Source organism: Camelus dromedarius, chromosome 20 (genome assembly GCF_036321535.1).
Source record: "Camelus dromedarius isolate mCamDro1 chromosome 20, mCamDro1.pat, whole genome shotgun sequence".
NCBI classification, from domain to species: Eukaryota; Metazoa; Chordata; class Mammalia; order Artiodactyla; family Camelidae; genus Camelus; species Camelus dromedarius.
Genome location: NC_087455.1, coordinates 36323196 through 36339290, shown reverse-complemented (window position 1 = coordinate 36339290; position 16095 = coordinate 36323196). Strand labels below are relative to the sequence as shown.

Here is a 16095-nt window from a genome sequence, read left to right as displayed (position 1 = left end):
TATGTATCAAAGTCATATACATATATGCATTCTTTTTCAGATTCTTTCCAATTATCAGTTATTACAATATTGAATATAGTTCCCTGTGCTGTACAGTAGGTCCTTGTTTATCTATTTTATATGTAGTATGCACGTCTGTTAATCCCAAACTCCTAATTCATCCCTCTCCACCCATTCCCCTTTGGTAACCATAAGTTTTCTATCTCCATGAGTCTCTTTCTGTTTTATAAATAAGTTCATTTGTATCACTTTTGTTTTTAGATTCCACACATAAGTGATGTAAGTGATATATATCACAGGATATTTGTCTTTCTCTGTATGACTTCACTTAGGATGGTAATCTCTAGGTCCATCCATGTTGTTGCATATGGCATCATTCCATTCTTTTTCATGGTGGAGTAGTATTGCATTGTCCATATACCACATCTTTTTTATCCATCCATTTAGATTGCTTCCATGTCTTGGCTATTGTAAACAGTGATATTTTGAACACTGGGGTGTATGTATCTTGTCGAATTAGCGTTTTCTCTGGATATATGCCTAGGAGCGGGTTTGCAAGATCATATGGTAACTACACACAGATGGCCAACAGGCACATGAAAAGATGCTAAATATCACTAATTATTAGAGAAACACAAATCAAAATTACAATGAGGTTATCACCTCATGCCAGTCAGAATGGCCATTATTAAAAAAATCTACAAACAATAAATCCTGGAAAGGGTGTGGAGAAAAGGGAACCCTTTTACTGTTGGTGGGAATGTAAACTGGTGCAGCCACTATGGAGAACAGTATGGAGGTTCCTTAAAAAACTAAGAGGTAACGTGCATTTTAAAAGCATCTACTTAGTAGACAACCAACCTATTGTAAGGTGTTGAGTCAACTAACCACTTTGGTACATTTTCCTTGGTCCCTAAGAATCACAACTGTAAACTTCAGTCTCAACTTCCTCAACCCTTCAATTATCTTCACATCTGACAAAATTGGGACATTCGTGACTTGACACCATTAGAATATTGTTCCACAGACTTTTTTATGCAAGTTCCTTTTCTTTTATGATGAAGTATGCAGGCACCAAGTTCTAAGTTTTTTACATCCCCAAACTCAAAACATCTTTCCATGAGCTATCAAAAAACACTAACTTCCTATATGCAGCAACAGAGATGAGAGAGTCCATTTTTTTTGCCTCTCATTTTTGTTTCTGTGGCTCACTTTCTCAAGCCACACCAGCTGTGTTTAAAGACATACCAGTCTGCCTTAAGTCCATCTAAATAACAGCATAATGTGAGTCATTATGAACCTGAGTTCAAATCGTAGGCCTGTCACTACCAGTTGGATGGCCTCATATATTTTTCTTTTGTAAACCTCAGTTTCCCCACATGCAAAATGTGTATAAATAAAATGACATGTGTAAAAGCTTGCAGTCAAATGCTCAAACAAAATTCATTCTCTCTTCATGCATCATTTGACAAATGTGCACTACCCACCTAAGATATGCAAAGCACTACTAACTTCTACCTTTCCCTAACTTATCTCCAGAAAGTCTTTAGATAAGTATCTTAAAATATTGCCCTCAAGTATCTGCCACTTAATATGTGGGGGAAAAAAAAAAAGTCAACTTAAAGCAACTAAATTTTTTCTGCACTTGAAATTATAGAAACCATTATTAAAAAACATAAATTTATAAAGCAGTTTACAAAAAAAAAAAAATTTTTTTTACTAGTAACAACATATTGGCCACTCATTTGATACAATTACTACTTTGGATTTCCTTTGTGGTTGGTTGATGTAACTTTGTATGAGTTGAAAACACTTTGCACAAAACTCAGGAATGAATAAAAAGGAAAAGATTAGAGACTGCCAGAAGTAACTGCAGCACACTGACACACTTCTGTCACAACCACCGCCCGTCCTGGACCGCACGAAGCGAGGCTGACGAACTGTGGGAAATGGGCAAGGCTTTTTGCTCTTCAAGTGTGGAGGCGAGGGAGGGAAGGGTTAAAAGTTGAACTGCAAAATCTGTCACACGTGAGATTCTGTGATTTGAAGCATATATACTGCACTAGACTCTCACCAGGAAAACTTCTTTTGTGAAACACAACTGATATGGCGTGGCCCATCCAAGTCCATTTAAAAAAAAAAAAAAAGTTCTGTATCAGGAAAAAAGGAACTGCGTCCCATCATCTGAATTTCAGTTCCTCTGTAAGCCTGGATCATGAAAGGCCTGAATACATGACTCATAGCTTCTCGCTTCTCTCTGACTCAGTGTGCTATGGGAAAATCACCTTCCTAAATGAAAATCCTCTGCTTATATAGAAAAATCATTGTACATGTAAAAATGATTTAGACTGCAAAAAAAAAGTTCTAATTTCCAGTGTGACAATGTACAGAATGTAGTATAATGTGCCAAAATCAACACTTCTATTCTCAAATTAATGATTTTAGTAATTCTACCTATAGAAGAAAACTGTTTCTTAAAAAAACAATGGTTACCAGGGATCGGGGGTGGGTGGAGAAACCAAGGTAATACTGTTTGATGGGTAACACTTCAGCCTGAGGTGATGAAAATGTCCTGGGACGAACAGTAATGATGGCTGCACAACAGTGCGGATATACTTAAGTGTTGCTGAACTGCATGCTCGTAAGAGGTTAAGATAGTAAATTTTATGTCATGTATATCTTACATTTTTTTAATGTTATTAGCCTTAAAAACGAAAACATAAAAGAATTATGTGTTCCTTCCTATAAATGACTGCTCATCTAGGCTGATAATAAAAGTCCCCCAAAGCAACTAAGCTACAATAAGCACCCAATTACATGAAGCAAATCATTAACATAACAAAAACATTCTGTCATTGTTGGAAGATGCTAGCCATGCCGGGAGGATATACTTATTAAATTTTATACACACTGATGGCCAAGATAACACAACAACAACAAGTTTATAACCATATCTTCATCAGTCAAACAGTAAAAGAAATCATGGTGGGGTCAACACCGAATGCAGAATTGAAACCCTTGCTACGACAGAACTGTCAGAGCTGCATGCAGTCTCCCATGTGCAGAAACTGCCAGGACAGAACAGCTGTGAGAAGGGAGGCTGCATCCTGACGCCCCCCCCACACGCCCTCCCCGGCCCCCGCAGCGGGCCAGTTTCCGGGTGCTTACCACCAGTCCCAGCACGAGGGTGCGGACCCTCTCTCCGATCTCTGGCGAGATGTCGTTGCCAAACTGCTGCAAGGTGGTGAGGAACCGCTTCAGCTTGCTGAGCTGCCGGGCGCCGCAGGCCGGGGGCAGCTGCTGGTTGGCCAGAGAAGACGAGGACGAAGATGAAGGCCCGTTGCTAAAGCCATTGGGCGGCGAGGGGGCACCATTCAAGGCTGTGGGCGAGTGGCTCGTGCCATTAGTTACTGTCCAGGGCGCAAAATCAGAAAGAAGAAATGAACTTACAGAGAACACCACACCAGGAAATCCCAGCTAGTCTCCTTCGCTTCCAGTCTGGTGGGCTCTGTGACTTACACGCAGTTGGGTCTACCTGGTGAGATGCTTTTGACTTCACGGGATTCCCGAGGACTCTGATCCTCCCTAACTAAGTGGGAGGGCTCCTCACGGGCGGATACTCTGCACAGAAGCTGGTGGCAAATGGGAGTAAGCCAGGCGCAGCCATGCCCCAGGCGCACACACGCCAGCCACCTGAACCGTTTCAAACCCAGAACAGACAGCGTTTGGGACGTCAGCCTTGTGTTGCGGGCTTACATCAGGACAACAGGACTATGCCTTTCCAAACTGCTCCCCTGGAGTAAGTGTACATTTGGTGGAGACTAAATTTATCGCTGGACATTTTTAATCATGGTTTGTACACACAACTGACAGCTGTGTTTATAGAAATGGGGCTTTCAAGTTTTAACCTTATACCACCCAATTAGAAGGCTATTTTCTCCCCCTCATATTTCTTAACCACTTTGTAAGGGAAAACACAAATTTTATATAAGAAGCCAAAACGGATATGGTAATTATCAAGGAGTTATTTCAAGAAATCAAAAGGGGAGATCTCACTCCAACTAATAGCACGGATTGGTGGTAATTTAGTAAATTCATCTGATAAAATTTTTAATGTTAAGGTGAGAATCCCTAAGAACTAAGCCAGAAAAAATTACGCACGTCTCACTAAAGAAAATGTTGACTGTATCATGTTAGACCTTATCAAATAATCTAATCATTTTTATGTAAATTTGATACACTACCTCCAACAATATTCTGAAAATGTTTTAAGTACTGCATTATTTTTTAAAAGTTTCAAGATTGTAAAGTGGTCTCTTGTCCCAAATGAGCACCACAGCATCCTGCCAAGAAATGGATCTCCCTAGGACTTCTCACAGGAGGCATGTGCCTATCACTGCGGCTTTGGGTGACAACACACCAAATACAAGAAGACAGGGTTACAACTTGGCACGGTTGTGCACCGTGCAGCTCCTCACACATTTCGAAAGGTCTTTTAAATGGCAGTGTAACACTGCATAACTAGCCTTCCATGCGTATTTTGCCTGTTGCTTATAACCCCATGGATCTATTTTTGCCTGTTAGTTACTTTTCATTCATACATAGATTCATGGCACGTGGTCTGTAAGCAGTGTTGTCTGCAACTGATAGCGTTTATTAGTTTCACAGGTCTTCGATTATACTTTAACCAGGACTTTCAGATTGATAAGAAGAAAAAAAAAATGAAACAAACAAGCAACCCAATGCTATCTGCTACCCTTACTGGAAAATACAGGAAAGAGAGGAAGTTACTATTCTGTCAGAACCTTCCATCCTTTCCTCGGTTGACACAAAAAGCAATACACTCCATTGATTCAGAATTTAAGGCCTGAGACAAAGCTAGAATGGAATAAAGGTTTAAAAACGTCTGGCAGGTTTTAAGACAAGAATGATGCTCCTTACTTCAGAAAGTTTTCTGTATGCAACTGTTGCATAGAACGATCCCCCCCTTTTACCTTAAGGATGTTAGACTTTAACATTATTTGTAAATAATGGAAGAAAATGGGATTGAGATCAGAAGTCACCTGGAGATAATTAGAGCATGTTAACATGTTCCAAGCAAAAATGAACAAACTAAAGCAAGGAGAAGTTAGAGTGGTAATGACTGAAGTTGCGGACCAAGTGCAGTGTTCACATGCCGAAGTCACAACAGAGCACAACTCTGAAACAATAATGAACAGGCAGGCAAACACCGAGTCATATAAATTATACCTAAGATGTGATACGTCTGCCCCAATACCTCTTCAGTGGCAAACAAATTATTTTGGTGGGGGGGCTGGAAGGGGCGACGTCCTTCGTTTCTGACTAATACAGTCATGCTGGATCTTACTCTTCTTTCATTTTTATTTGAAGGAATAAAACTTTTTAACTTGACCTTTAAAATGGAAACAGGAAATGCAGAAATGTCAACTCACATGTTGTTGGTGTAAATGAACTGGTTCTGGGAGCTCCTTGAGTCGTCGGGGGAGGTGGCATCGTGGGAGGAGTCAGCCTGGACGGGGTCTTCACATCCACAGGTGAGTCTGGCATCGTGGAGTGCTTCTCAGTCCGATCTGGAGGACGCCACCATGATCAACATTATTTCACTCCTTAAGCACCTCAGTTGTTTTTTTTTTTAAGCACATCAGTTTTATAAATGGGGTTCATCTCTTTTACAAGCCAGGCAACGGAAGAAATCCAACATCTTCTATCAGTAAAACAGGCTTATCTACTGATGCTTAAATCAGGACTTTATCATCCAAACCTCACTTAAGAAGGTGCAGCACAGATGGCAGGACCTCATTTCTAACAGGTTAATTTTACATCCTATTGTTATTTCTGGCTTGGGCAGATGCTACCGTGGTGGTGTTATATGCAACAGCACAAATTCCCTTGAAGCTGAAGCCAACATTAGCAAAAGGCAAAAAATAGATGAGGAAGTGGAGGGGGGGATGAACCCCTCAGAAAGCTCAGAAATAACACAATCTGAAGCTCTGTTATGCAGGTGGGATGGTGGTAGGAGCCGGTGTTTTGCAATGACTGTTTGTAACACCTGCCATCCCCTTTCCATGCTGAGTTTTCCAGCCTAACAGACGAAACAGGCTATGTCTCCTGGATATACCTCTTACTTCCCTTTTTTTCTGACCTGTTTGAAAAATCACCACTACATAAATGCCAAATGTCACACAATGAAGTGAAGTTATTATTTACTTAGAATCTGTGAGTTTATGAGCCACCATTTTGAAAATATGACACCAAGACTTCAATTAATGGCAAAGAATGGAGAAGCAGGTGGGCAGAGTACAGCTCGAGTGGTAGAGCGCATGCTTAGCACGCACGAGGTCCTGGGTTCAATCGCCAGTACCTCCTCTAAAGATAAATAAATAAATCCAATTACCCCCCCCCTTAAAAAAAAGTGGAGAAGTACTCAAAATGAGAACTAAAAGGAACTCAAGACCCTCCTAATATTTTTTCATGACTGTGTGACAGTTTGAGAAAAACTTCCTGATTACCCAATAATGAACATTTGCACTTCAGGACTGTTATAGACTAAGTATATTTTTCCCTTGGAACTTTCAGCTTTTCTTTTCTCAGTCTAATCTACTCAAAGAAACAGACTGCCAGTAAAAAAAGAAAAAAAAGAAAAAAAAGAAAAGAAAAGAAAGCTTTTTACTTTCTTTAGATCTAAATTTCTACAAACGTGTACACATATACACAAGCACACCCCAAAAATGTTTTTGAGGCACCTCTTGCAGCCTTAGGCAAAGGTATCTCTCATTTGGACTTTTTGAAAAGTAAAGAAACAGAGACTAGTAATAAAGGATCGATCTTTTAAAATATTATGAACACCACAGTGAAAAAAAAAAAAACCCTCAAAATTACTCAAGTCACTTATTAAAAGAAAATGAAAAGCCCAAATTATTACTATGACCATTCTAAATCTACCTCACCTTTATTTAAAGCAATTTTATAAGACTTGGGTTGCAACCGAACACAACAACTGAAAGTCAAAATAACGTTGGTATCTTATTAGGGAAGATACAGGAAGAGACTGAAAGTAACCATCATTCCGTAAGAACATTCTGAATGATGATCGCGTTAACAGCATCAGGGCGGCGTCAGTCTGCTGCTGGCCCAGGAGCAGGGACGGGCCCCACAGTAAGAGTTCCGAGTGAGGTGATGGTAAGACACACAGGAAGAGCATCTCTGCCTATAACTTACTATTAAAAATCTGTCTTCGTATTGCTATCCCAGAGCATTTAACAACCGGTTATCAGTAAATCACTTATTCTAGAAAAATACAGAAGTTAGGCAGGTTTAAAACGACTTCTTCAAGAGGTTAAATTCGGTGCATGGTCTACTCACCTCGCCCCACCTCAGCCACAAGGGGAATAAATAGCTTTCCGCTTGTGCTGCAGCTCAGGGAAGAGGTAAGGGCAGCGAATCCGAGTCTCCCTAAATAAAGGCAAATATTTCTGTCATGCCAAGGAAGGAGGGCTAGAGGGGGCCCTGCCAGAGTCGACTGGGAGATAACAGTGGGAAACTGCTGGTCCATCTGGTTTTCATTCTGCTGACACTCAGGCTGAACTGTTAGAGAAGGCAGTCCAGACACACAGATCCCAAGCACGTGGTTGCCCGGGGGGAGGGGGGGGGCTGGCCAAAAATAAATAAATAAAGCAATAAGGGAAAGATCAGAAAGAGGGAAAAGCTCAAAGCAGGGAGCAAAGGGGTCTGAAGAGGCAGAAAGTTAGCCTGGACACCTTCACCTACCCCTAAAAGCGGGGCCTTGGAGGCCAGAGGCTCCACCCCACTCACCTTGATGTATTTTGGGGGTAATACCTAAGCTTGAAAATCTATCTTAAATCCACTTTACTCTTTTTAAAATAGCCCACAGAGAAAAAAAAAGAGAGAATAAGAAACTATAAAGGTGACAATGGGTTTCCTCTTCCAGTTCTTTTAAGGTAAGCTTTGTATTTCGATCTCCTTCTGTCCAGTTTTAGAAAGATTTTTGATATATTCATAAATTTTATCTGAATACATTTTGAATACCTGTCATAGTCCACATAGGTAACGTGATTCCTATCCAGAATTTAATAACAACAACAATCATTATAAAAGGGAGATGAAATATCATCAGTATTTTAGAAGCAATAACCATTGAGTCAACGAACAGCAAAACACCACTACTTCCAACAGGAATACACACATTCTAACTGGAATATATATACATATGATTTTGACCTTAGCCAAATTTCTGCGATAGTTAGCTTCGCTCTGATCAAATGGAGTTCCAACCCAGAGGTCTTACAAACTTGGACAAAGTGGGACCATATGTGATTCATTCTGTGCTGTTCAGTGCAATCAATCCAGGATTGAGATAGACGGTGAAATAACCAGCCAGGCCTAAGCCATACACACAAAAACCTTCTGGGGTAGAGATTTACGATAAATTCAGAAAACGTGTTTCAAGTATGCTGAGTTCTGCTGCATTTGTTTTGTATTATTTAAAAAAAAAACACACATATTTTGAAATATATATTCTTGAAACTTTTACAGCAAGCAGCAAACGAGCTATGATTTAACCATAGAAGCATTTCACTCCATTTCAAATTAGAAGATGGAGTAAAACCAACATTAAGTTATAATATTTCTTATGTAATTTTTTTAAGTTCATGAAAATTACACTAGTCTTTATGTAATTTCTATTTTTAGTTGCTGTAGGGAAATGCTGACATTTATTGAAAGACTGACACAAAATGGTAAAAGAAAAAAGAAAACTCACCTCTGGCAGATCAGTAAGATATGTATAATTAAAAGAACTGACATTATTTCTACCAAAATGATTCACCAACACTTCTCAACGAGATCTTCGCTATGTGGTAACTTTTCAACTCACATGGCAAATATCCAACACACGTGTGCCAAAGATGGCTGATGTGTGGGAGAAAATGCGGCAGATATAAATACACCACCGATACCATTCCAATATCCAATTCAATGGCAGGGCCTTCTAGAAGTATGGTATGTTTTCCATTTCCTTTTCTTTCTTTCTTTCTTTTATTTTTAACGTGCAAAGAAAAGATACGGCATAATCTGCCATGGAACTTATTTTTACTTTCAGTTAGTTCAAACAGTTCCAGCTGTGTTTTTAAAGAATAAAGAACAAGCACTCGACATTTTCCCTGTTTACCTTCTGGAGATGACTGGTGTAAAAAGACAAGAGTTCGGTACTGGCATAACGAACGATACAACATTTTCTATCAGAGTTCATCATGTCAATTTTAATAGAAGAAACATCTTTGCGTCCGAGGTTACGGATTGAGGAACTTCTTGGTCAGTTAGTAGTCAGTCCAGAGTTAGTCTTATTTGAATAAGTTGTTGGTTAAGGAAGCAAGAAGGTAGGCACGAAAAGAGGACTAAGTCCAAGTGGAACCAATGTCCTGTTAGTGGAAAGGCAGCCAGGAAGGAACAAAACTGGGTACAGAATCTGACCTTCAGTTCTCTGGAAAACATGGTTCTGACAGCAGAGTCATTTAGTGCCTCCAGTGTCGTTAGCCATCCAGCCTCCACAAGGCCACCACCTCATCTCCCCGATAAACACCTCTGGAGGGGTTCATTCTCGCTCAGAACCCATCAACAATGCCTGAGAATAAAAGTCAGATGCTAACATGTTAAGCAGGATGTAGCGAGACAGTGGGAGGGATATTTAGCACATAACAGAACTCCCAAGTTAAGACAGACTTGGTTGCAAATGTAGACTCCCAACTGTTGGCAATGAGCAGTCAGGCAAGTTGGTTCTCCTGAGCCTCAGACCCTCATAGAAATGGGGATACAGCTGTCTCCCTCATCAGGACCCGGGCACAGTGCCTGTCCTATGAGGTCCAGCACGTGTGAGCTCCATTCTCTTCAGCCTTCCTCTCCGTGATCCGTTCATGGCTTTATTTCCAATGTCTTTCCCCCAAGTCTATGTTCTATCCATACAGGGCACCTTGGTGTTACTCCTTGGCTTTTTTGCTTTTCTTTTTCATGTTGTTCTTTCCTTTATCTCAAAGAACCTGTCCCATCATGTCCATTACTCACTGCCCTTTACAGACCCCACACACTCCTATGGCTCTCCCCAGCTGCCCAGGTGCCAACCACATCAGGCTCCCCCCACCCCCCTTTCAGCATTTACCACAGCCCATCTGTACAACAGTTGTATACGTGTACGTGTGTCACACACCCCAACACCCCAATCAGTGAAAACAGTAAGCAACTTGACAGCAATTTTTAAAAATGCATCCTGATGAAGGTATTTAAAAAATAAACATAATCAAGGTTATAAGAAGGATGATTACACTCCTGACTTTTTACAAACCCACTTCCCGGATTACAGCTAATCCAAGGATATCACCAACCCTAATTTCATGGCCAAAGACACACACAGAACGATCGACAGCATATAAATATATGACAAGAGACCGGAATGCAGGTAATATGGGAAGATACTGGAAACCCCACCATCAATTCAACTCTGCAGCCAACTTTTGTGCGTTTCAGGCTAGGGTAAGAATGACCTGCTACCTCATGTCTGATCACAGCTGTTTTATGAAGATGATTATTTCTGAAACACAAACCTGACCTGATCTATTCCCTGATTTAAAACCTTTGGGAGTGTCTCACTGACCACAGGATAAAATACAAATAAATGGCGAGCTCTTGACCGTACCTCAAGCCGCAGACCCTGCAGGGCCCCTACTCACAGCCCTTCCCCTGCCTTCCCCGCTGGGGAGCCCCGACTTTCCTCAGGTGCACGGTTCTCAGGGGCAGATCCTTCTTGTTTCACATGAACGAGGTTACCACTTTCCTTTTTCCAGCAACAGGTTTCAGAAGCATGTTGTGCTCCAATTCTGGACAGTGGGTCATGAAGGGAGGGCTATGGAAGAAGGTTCTAGGAAAGACTTCCTCACTCTCTAAACAGAAACCCAAGGAGACAACAGCCCCTCTTCTTCTGAAAGGCACTGTTGTATCTGTGATTCCTTCACCTCTTTGGAGTCTAAGTGTCTTGGAACACATGACCTCAAGGATCTTTTGCAAACTCTAATATGCCTGGTTTCTTTCTACAGATATGGCTTAAGATCATCTCAAACACAGGAGACTATCCAGAGAAAACAGATCTGCAATAAAGTGACCACAAATAAAATTATTTTGGAATTGGTGATTATAACCAGACTTCCTCTGTTTTAAAAATTTCTTTGTACATAAGAATACATCTGCACAGAAATTTTCTCCCCATAAACATTAAAAGTAACATCTATCTCTTGTTTTCAAATGCATTTTGAATCATTAGTAAATCTCCATCAATGATTTGGTTATAAAATAACCTTACCAATGTCCAACTGTCCCTATTTAGTTACCAACAAAACACTCACTGTCACAGCCAAGGTTCCTGAAAGGGTAATCTACACTCACCTTCCTATTTCCCATTCCACTTACCTGTACTTGGAGTGGACACCTACAAGACTGTCTGCCTAACAGCTACAGAAACAACAAAAAGATCATGGTTTCCAGGGGTTTGAGGGGAGGGAGGGAGGAATGAATAGATGGAGCACAAGGGATTTTTAGGGCAATGAAATCATTCTGTATAATGCCATGGTGGTGGCTACATGTCATTACGCATTTGTCAAAACCCCATAGAAGGTATAACATCAAGAGTGAACCCTCATGTAAACTGTGGACTTTGGTTGATAATAATGTGTCCATGTTGGTTCATCGATTGTACCAAATGTGCCACACTGATGAGGGATGTTGGGGGTAGGGCAGTATATGTGTGTGGGTGGGGAGGGCTCTGTGCGAACTCTGTGTTTTCTGCTCAATTCTGCTGTGAACCTGAAACTGCTCTTAAAAAAACAAAACAAAAACAAACAAACAAAAAAGACTGTCTGCCTAGAAAGCTTCCCTCCACATACCAGGACCTCCACGCCCTCTACTCTCATAACTTCCTTGGGAGCCGCCGTGTTCTCTCATGCTCTCATCCCCAAGATCCCAGCAGCTGGCCGAGGCACAGCACTTGGTCCAACGTGGGCAATCTCAGCCACTCCCCCCAAGGTTTTTAATCTTCAGAATCAAAGAAAGGAAAAACGACCCCAATACAGAGGTGAACATCTGCCCTCCAAGTCTAGACAGCAGGACTGCGGTGAGAAGAAGGCAAGTAACAGGCAGAAAGAAACAAAGAAGTGGCAAGAGATTCTCCTGAAAAGGATCTGAAAGTTCCTCGTTCTACTGGACCCTCTCAAATTCTTACAGTTTGGATCTTCAAACATCCTAGTTACTCAGCCCCTTTTTGGCCTAAAACCTAATTCGAGTTGACTTTTCAGCTGAGACTGAAGACTCCTGACTAAAATGACCCTGGCTTGCAGCATCAGTGTATCTCCCTAACTCCCACGGACACTCTTCTCCACTGTCTCTTTAGGGCGAATCCAAGAAACATCTGTACCCTTGATCTGGCGTCTTTGCAGCATCTTCACCACTTCTTCCTCCTTGACACCTCGTCCCCAGGATTCCAGGCGTCTGACATCCCCTGATTTTTCCCGGGCCTTCCTGGTGCTCCTTCTCAGTCTCTTTTCAAGGCTCACCTTCCTCCCGCTCTGTGATAACTACTGCTATTTCCGCTCTCATGTTTCTCTTCAAACCTTCACCCTACACCTCCTCCTCAGACTTTATTTGTGCGGTGACAGTCACGTCAGGGCCATTATGCGGATGGCTCCAGTCGATAACTCTAACCCTAAAATCCCTTCCAAGTTCTAAAGCCGATTATCCAGGGTGCTACTCATTTCAACAGCCCGAATTCAAGCCCTCATCACCCACCATCGTGGGGCCCACTGACGTCCTTCAGAGTCCAACGGCCCCCATTTCTGGGCTCTCAGATGTCTGTCTGCGATCCCTCAACAAAGAAAGCACACTCTTCACTGGGGGTGCTTGCCCTAACAAACTAATAGCCCTAGGGAATGCCAACCTCACCAGCGCTCAGGCTGCCCACCTTATCAGTCACAAACCCCGCTGCCTTTCATGGACCCCAAACCTCTTACCTCACCTACCACCAATCAGAGACTTTGTGCACAAGCCGATCAGGCACCTTGTGACCCGACCTTATAAAACACCCCAGCAATCGGCCCTCGGGGCTCACGCAGACATCTCTCTTCTGTGCGGCCCGCTGTTGTCTACGGCAGCATACCCCTAACAAACTCCTAGTCTCATCCTTCATCTCCGGTAAATTGTCTCACCAACCCACATCAGCGGCTCACTGGCCCATCACCAACCAGCCGCCGTTGTGTCTACAACAATCATCTCTCACCTGCCTCACCAGCAACCCACTGAACAGACTCCCTGACCTGACAGTTCACCTCTGGTCCATTCTCCAAATCACATCCAAGGACCTTTTACAATGTTAAGCATCAAGTCCATGAGCCTCAGTAGGGCACAGAAAGACCTCTGTGACTCACCTGGCTCCCGTCCACACCCCACCTCTGAACTCTTTACTGAGTGACTGGCTCTCCAAATGCCCCTGGGTCACTCAGGCTTCCACTGCGCTGTATCCTTTTCCTAGAATATTCTTCACCCCACCATGGCCTGGCTAAGTCCATCCTTCCCTTAAAACTCCATTCGAGTGAAACGTCAGCCAGGAACAGGTGCTCACAACCCTGCCTGGCCCGGCTGTCCCAGACCACCCCACATTTCCCTATTATGCTCTCTAGATCCATCTTATGGCTCTGATCACACTGTATTTAGAACCAAGGTCAGTCTCTCTCACTAGATCATACCTTACTTAGGGCAATGATGACATGTTATTTATTTTTATATCCCCAGCAGTTTGCTCAGTGCCTGACATATAGAAGACGCTCAATAAATTTAATACAAACTTAATATTCTAAGTGAATACACATTGCTATAAGGTCACACTGTAGGCAGATATAGGGTGCAGGGTCCTGGGAGGAAAAGAACCGGATGTGCCTTTTGACATACGAGAAGCCATTTCTGGCCTAAGCCATGTTGTGATCTAAGCCTGGCCACCATGCTTGCCCTTGAACAGGTCTCAGTAATTACCGATCTTAAGGGAACAAAGGAATGCAGAAACAGAGGAAAGGCAGTCAAGAAGCAATAGCTCAGTGATAAAAAAGTACCCTCATCCCTCCTCCTCGGGGGATATGCATCCCACTCTGATGAGCATCCTGGAGCTGGTGGAGGATGGTGACCAAGTGCAAAGTCCCCAGAACCTACGGAAAGATGATGCTGACCCTCTCTGACCCTCCCGACTTCAATCAACTAAGGCTCTGACTCTGTCAGCGCTGCCCCAGTCTCTGCTGAATTCTCCTCTGCTCGAGCCCCTCTGAGAACAGGCGTGCATCCTTAGCTTACAAACTTCTCCACTGCTGCTCCTGCGGAGCCACTGCCTTGGGAAAGGTCCCTGGCAGTCTCCCGACTTGCTGCCAGTAATAAGCCCTCCCTTCTCCGGGTCTCTGGCTTAGCTGTGTCTTTTGGCTCATCACCCACCAAGAGGTGAACCCAGCCTTCAGGTAACAATAAGGCATTGCCTATGGTCACAACTTTGAGACTCTAGAACTGTCAAGCGACGTGACGGATTTAACTCAAGATAGAATCATCTACATCTTTTTTCCATCCTAAAAGAATTTCTACATTCTGAAAACATTAAATTACTGAAGATAAATCTTAAAAAAAAAAAAAAAACTAGTGGATTGCTAAATTCACCAGTTTTAAAATGTCTTTCAGTAATCACCACATATTTCCCAAACCCTTTTATATTAGAAAAGACTTTGTAAGGCATTTTATACACATATGACCTATATACAGCCTATCAGGGTGGTCACACGTCATGCACATGTGCATTCAAAACAAAAGAAAAACATACTATGAACCCAAAATAATTTTTTTCCACATTCTACAAGTTTTTTCTGTTGCTTGTCTATGGATGGTGGTATAGAGATTCTTTTTAGTTTTTTTCATTTAAGTGTTCTGCAATGAGCATGTTTTATCTTTACAAGCAAAATTAAAAGAAAAGAAAAGAAAAAAACCTTAGGATAAGCCACCTAAAGGCAGGCACCAGGCACTGTACCAGATGCCCTGCGTCCCCAACCACATTTTAAGTCTCATTATGAAAGGGTACAAATTTGACTACCTTATGAGAAGGAACTGAGAACCAGGGGTGCTGGATAATTGGTCTGAGGTTACAAGCTAGAACTTACCCTAAGACTTTTCAGAGTTTGTTATCATCTAAAACAAATGTTATTTTACTTTATTTGTGTGTTACTTTTTTTCTAAATTTTTTTTAATTGAAGTACAGTTGATTTAAAATGTGGTATTAGTTTCTGGTGTACAGCATAGTGACTCAGCTATATATATACGTTTGTGTGTGTGTGTGTGTGTGTGTGTGTATTCTTCTTCATATTCTTTTTCACTGTAGGTTACTACAAGCCACTGAATATAGTTCCCTGTGCTATATAGTAGGACCTTGTTGTTTATCTATTCTGTACATAGTAGTAGTTGCATCTGCCAATCCCAATTTTTTTTTTTTAGTGGAGGTACTGGGGATTGAACCCAGGACCTTGTGCATGCTAAGCACACGCTCTACCATTGAGCTATTACCCTCCCCACACAAATCTTATTTTATACATGATCTGGAAAACTGAAAAAGACACATTCAGTATAAATATTAAGTTAGGAGTTAGCATTCAACTAGAATTCATCTTCCAACACCACTGTACCATTAAATTTTAATTAATTTAAATGTTAATGTGACCATTTAAATTTTAATTAATTAAAATTAAATAAAATTTAAAATTTAGTTCCTCAGTCCCACTAGCCCCATCCAAGTGCCCGACAGCCATGGTGACACGGCTGCACAGCTGCGGCTGATGGCCGCCAGGCTGAAAGCCCATGGAGGGACAATGTAGCTTGAAAGTGTGGGGACCGGGGGGAAGGAGTGCCTTTGGCCTCACCCACAGGTTGAGCTTCTACATATGACGGTTAATAACCTTTGATGGTTAAGAGGTAGGAAAAACAAAAGTTTGAAACCCAGTGGCT

The 16095-nt window shown here is 41.9% G+C and overlaps 1 protein-coding gene across 6 annotated transcripts in view; it reads right to left on the bottom strand.

The window, feature by feature from the left end:
* RUNX1T1 (RUNX1 partner transcriptional co-repressor 1) overlaps positions 1–16095 on the bottom strand; it is a 138804-nt gene that overhangs the window by 53290 nt on the left and 69419 nt on the right. For 5 of the 6 annotated variants that reach the window (XM_031439304.2, XM_031439305.2, XM_064476968.1 and 2 more), the window contains 2 exons: positions 5454–5591; positions 3169–3410 (listed from right to left, as the gene is read on the bottom strand). In XM_031439304.2, coding sequence (XP_031295164.1) covers positions 3169–3410; positions 5454–5591 — 380 coding nt within the window. Of the gene's footprint in view, positions 1–3168; positions 3411–5453; positions 5592–7383; positions 8206–16095 lie in introns of those variants that run through there. The other variant, XM_064476966.1, reaches the window with a different exon arrangement.